Source organism: Numida meleagris, chromosome 10 (genome assembly GCF_002078875.1).
Source record: "Numida meleagris isolate 19003 breed g44 Domestic line chromosome 10, NumMel1.0, whole genome shotgun sequence".
NCBI classification, from domain to species: Eukaryota; Metazoa; Chordata; class Aves; order Galliformes; family Numididae; genus Numida; species Numida meleagris.
In genome coordinates this window covers 7,903,043-7,907,917 of record NC_034418.1, presented here as the reverse complement: position 1 = coordinate 7,907,917, position 4,875 = coordinate 7,903,043, and the positions used below count along the sequence as shown (strand labels likewise).

At 45.1% G+C, this 4,875-nt stretch overlaps 1 protein-coding gene across 1 annotated transcript; it reads right to left on the bottom strand.

The window, feature by feature from the left end:
* On the bottom strand, positions 913 to 3,954 carry POP4 (POP4 homolog, ribonuclease P/MRP subunit). The gene is made up of 7 exons (XM_021408467.1): positions 3,594 to 3,954; positions 3,446 to 3,498; positions 3,108 to 3,331; positions 2,492 to 2,569; positions 2,224 to 2,285; positions 1,797 to 1,898; positions 913 to 1,295 (listed from the first exon to the last, which is right to left on the bottom strand). Exons 1-7 carry the CDS (start codon positions 3,928 to 3,930, stop codon positions 1,159 to 1,161), a joined length of 993 nt encoding a protein of 330 aa, XP_021264142.1. The 5' UTR covers positions 3,931 to 3,954; the 3' UTR covers positions 913 to 1,158.

Below are 4,875 nucleotides of genomic sequence, written 5' to 3'. Positions count from 1 at the left end.
ATTAGATATTATACTGATAGCTGTAAGCAAAATGAAAATGAAGCCTTTGTCCTGCAGGGAAAGTTTCTACTATGGTTTGAACTTTCTGCCAATTTGTTGATATTTTCTGTGGATTCTCACAGCAAACTAAGGGATTTCAAAGAACTTTGAGAGGAACAGCGCTTAAAAGGGAGATATCTTGGGTCTAACAACTTCAGTGCTCAGCTAAGTGCTTGTTAACTTTAAAGGACTCATGAACAGAATCCAGGTCCTTGTTTAGTGATTATGAGTAACCACAAGCTCATAAGAGATCACAATTTCTGCCTGTGAGGCATTGCTCTGTTTTAGGCGCCTGTGGTTTAAGAGATCTTTCTTGTTTAGTCGCATGCATTCAGTTAGAGGTTTCACCTCTATTTCACTTTTTGCGTTTGCATTTTAACCTTTACCCCAAACAATGTATTTTTCCATTTGAGTAGATAATAATTCTATGAAAGAGCACAGATAATTCCAGACTAAGATGAGAAAGCTACTGACCTTGGTATTTGTCAGTCCTTGCAAGTTAGATACTGAAACATTCCCTAGTGTTTAGTCCAGAAAAACAATCCAGAAAGCTTTCTGATACTCATGAAATGAGTCCTCGTTGTACTGTCAGATGATACCTTCTGCAGCACAAAACACCTTCGTCACTGCCTGAGTACATGTGAAAGATTTTTCTGCCCAATGTCCACATTAAAAGGTCTTCCAGACCAGCATGTATGTAGTTGAACAGGCAAAGATGTTGATCCAGGAACAAATACAGAAACAGTTATCAGCTGCAGTAAAATAGGCAAGCAGAGCCCAGTTCATACAGAAGGCAACAGTAACACTTGTCAAAAAGTTACAAGATAAAATATTAATTGGGCAAATATACAATGAAAATTGAAACGAGCCAGGTAACCAGTACTAATCACGAGTTTAATAAAAGGCAGAATGTTACATACAAGTAACAAAAGATGCAGCTAGGACCCCACAGTTTGACAGACTGCTTTAAAGGCAAGAGAAACCAATCATTCTTCAGTATGAAGAAATGCTTTTGAAAAATTTCAAATAGTTAACTCTATTTTCAGTCTGCCAGAAAACCTGTCTTTGCCAGAAAACAGCAGACATCCTAAGTAAATTTCCTTCTGATTTGCTATGAAATCATAGGTCAATAGTTCCTTTCAGCTTGAACTTCTTTGCAGACCGCTCACTTGCTCGAAGCTGGAACTTGCTTCCATAGATGTAGGAAATGAACCCATCAGTCTCCAAGCTAAATACGTTGTTAATTTTGGGAACAACTGAAAATGCAGAAGAAATTAGCAAGAAGTGGACTCATTGAAGCCCCTGTTCTGAATATATACTGATGTACCAGGGAATACTATTCACAATCAGGCTTCAGGTTTGTCACATTTCAAGTTTTTATATTTGAGTATGAGAAATACAGCCTAAGCCTGTGCATTTAAAACCAGAACTGCTGGAATTGAGTCCTCTTTCACAAGCACACAGTAAGTGTTGCAGAGAACAATCTAATGTGAATCAGATGAACAAACCACATGTATAATCATGTTGGAAATCACTGGAAATATTTTTTTTTAAATTATTTCTAAGATACATTTTTTGGTGTCTTATTGGGCTTTTACATGGTAGATAAAGACATTAACTTCTGCCACTATACAAAGAATTACGAGCACTGATAAAGGACAACGTATGTGCTAGTACATTTGCTCAGAAGTACAATAATGATTAACAGGTTTTTAGTTACTCAAATTATAACAAGCACTGAAAAACACCTTGCATACCTTTTAATTTGTTGTCTTTAGTAATAATTTTGAAGACATGTTTAAATTCCTGTAGAATTATTCCTGTTATCCCAACATAAGATGGGCACTTTGATTTTGTGACTGAAAGGACAAGAGTATCCATGTATTAGAAGAAATTCAGGTACAGTTTGTTTGCTGTTCCATGGTTACCTCATGATTTTAAAAGTTTGAGATAGCAGTCTGAAGTAATGCAATTATAGTGATAACTGGTAGACTTGTAGTCAGTCTTTGCAATAATAAGAGCAGCTGAAAAAATTAAGTAGCGCGGGTAAATGGAGAAAGAATCCAACACATGATCACAATTACGTGATTCTAGAGTTGACACTGAAAGGAATTTAATGAGCACATGAAACATGGGAGAGCGTACTGAATTTCAGATAACTTTGTAGAATAAAACAAACAATACCTGTAACAATAGCTCCATGGAGATCAGCTTTTAGCAGTTTGCTCTGAACCATCTGCGGTTGCCTTGAAGAAAAGGGTGGGATCAGAGAGGAAAAACACATGGAAAAGTATGCTTATAAAGTGTGACTGTGACTATTGAAATAATGGTCAAAGCTTATAGAAATAATACATATCCTTATTAAATAATTGATATTTTCAAGTTTATCAAGTTACTGCTTGAGAATATCCACTAATCTAAACACCACCAATTTTAAGACATCTCAACTTACGCATCTGGTTTAAGGCCGTAACATAGGTCTCTGATATATTGTTTCCAGAGTTCATGTAGTGGTAGAAAGATTTCATACCTGCAGTTAGAAGGCAAGTGTTAGAGAAGAACTTAATTATATTTAAAAAGTTGCTTACTAAAATAATCTACAGAGAGCAGATGATAACATTTATAATTGTTAGTCTTAACTAATAACTTAAATGTGAGGTAAACCACTCCAAGCAACAGGTTTGGTTTTATAGAAAAACTAGATACACTGCTATCAACCCCAGGGGGTGGTGACATGTTAAAGAGAGTTCTGCTCCTCTCCCTCGCTTCATTTAGAGCAGCAAGGGCCTTACTCAGCATGCACTGGGTCAAGGAACACGATGGAAAATGGAGACTCTCTGATGGCAGTCAGTCTGCGTTTTAGAACTGAAATTATAGGTGGCTGTGTTTAGGAAAGGGAATCGGTGAGGGCTGAGTTCAGTGCACAGGCAGCCCAGGTAACCGCCCAGGTAACTGCTCTGCTGTGGAGAACTGCCACAGAACGCAGTGCTGAGCTGCGGGGTCCCTGTCTGTGCTGCTGCTTTCGTGTTCTTTTCACTTCTCCCCGCGCAGAGAACACAAGCTCACACCTCTGTTGCTCAGGCTCGATTTCAAACAGGCGCAGCTCCCGCCTCTGCTTGGCGGTGAAGGTTTTTGTTTTCTTCCTCTTTGGCTTTTTCCTTCTCCTGCAGTGGTGCTCCAGGACCACGGCCTTCCGCGTTAACACGTCCTGGATGGCTTCGTCCTTCTTCTTGGGCATGCTGCGCTTCAGGAAGGCGCTCACAAACGCTTTGGCCTCCTCTGACCTTTGGGGCTAAAGGTGTTTTAAGAGATACTTTAAAAATAGTCGTTATAATTAAATCAGAGCCAGGCTGCCGACGGGTACCCGCCGAGCTGAGGACACGGTCGGGGTGAACGGGAGCGGTACCTGCAGGCGCAGCTCCTCCGCCGCCTCTCGGGGCAGCCCGCTGTACAGCACACCTGCGGGCAGAGAGCGGCGTTAGCCGGCCCCGGCCCCATCCTCGTCGGCCCCGGCCCCATCCTCGTCCTCCCCGGCCCGCCGCCGCCGCACTCACCCTCCATCGCGGGGCTCCGGCGCAGGCGCTGACGTGTGCGCGCGACCAGAGCGCGGCGCCTGCGCGCGGCCGCTTTTATTGCGGAGCGTCCGCGAGGGAACGCGTGTCCTGGCTGCGTCCCCCCGCCGGTCCGCCAGGGGCGCTGCAGGCGGGGCGGCCACGAGGACCGGCAGGTGCCGCTCCTCCATCCGCCACCCCCGTGCCCCGCGGAGGCCGTGGAGCCGCTGAGCGCAGCCCCCGGCGACAAGCCGTGCAGCAGCGGCGGCCCTGGGGCTGAGCCCGGCCGGCCCTGGAGCTGCCTGCACGTCACTGCCTCGGGCGATGTGCGGTGTCCCATGAGCCAGGCCTGTACACTGCACCTGCTTTGTAGTGCAAATGTACGCGTCCATGCACACGTAGCACCTCCTGCTCTTCCAGGGGGTTTGCCTCTTCTGGCCCTGCTGCACTCTCACCCCTCTTGGGAGAGAACACAGCTCGCCCTCCGTGCAGCACAGAGGTGCTCTGAAAGCAGTGCTGCCAACTCCTCAGCCTGGCCAGCCGAATCCCAGCTCGCAATGGGATAAAGGAGGTGTTCGTATTCCTGTCACGGGGTGGGTGTCGGCTGTGTGCATAGCAAAGCACTGCCTGGTGAAGGAGACTTGCAGAGCGAGCTACTGGGACGGAATGTAGGAAATGCAACCGTTTTGTTGAGTGCCGCTGTGGAGTACAAAGGTACTAAAGTGGTATATAACAAGGAACGAAATTGTAGATAAGTGTGTGTATTTGTAAAGAAGAAAGAGCCTGTCTCTTCAGAGTAATAAGTGTGAGCTCTGGTTGCTGTGTATGAAAGGCCTCCTGGCAGTTAAGGATGTTGCCACAGCAAGCAGGTCCCTTGATTTTGCAAAGCTGGGACTCCTTGAGTTGTCATTGCTATTTAAGAAAAGATCAATTTTCATGAATGGAGTACCAGGATGAGCGCTATGGGTCTTCAGGGCCGTATGAGTGCTCCTTGGCTGGATTTATGCTGCAACTCCAAAGGCACTTAAGGGATTAATAGTCAAATCAGTGTTGGCGATGCCGGTGTTGTAAATCCAATGATCCAGGCTAAACAGGTGCCTGGGGAAGCCAGTCTCTTCCAACAACTCTACATCTTCATTTCCCAATCTGTCTTCAGAGATGATGTCTGAGGGAGGCGGGTCGTGTCCCAGGGAAAGGGCTGTGAGCCAGGAGTGGGACTCAATCAAATAAACATGAAAAAGAGCAGGGAGAGAAACTAGAATACATGGAAACAGATGTTACAGAT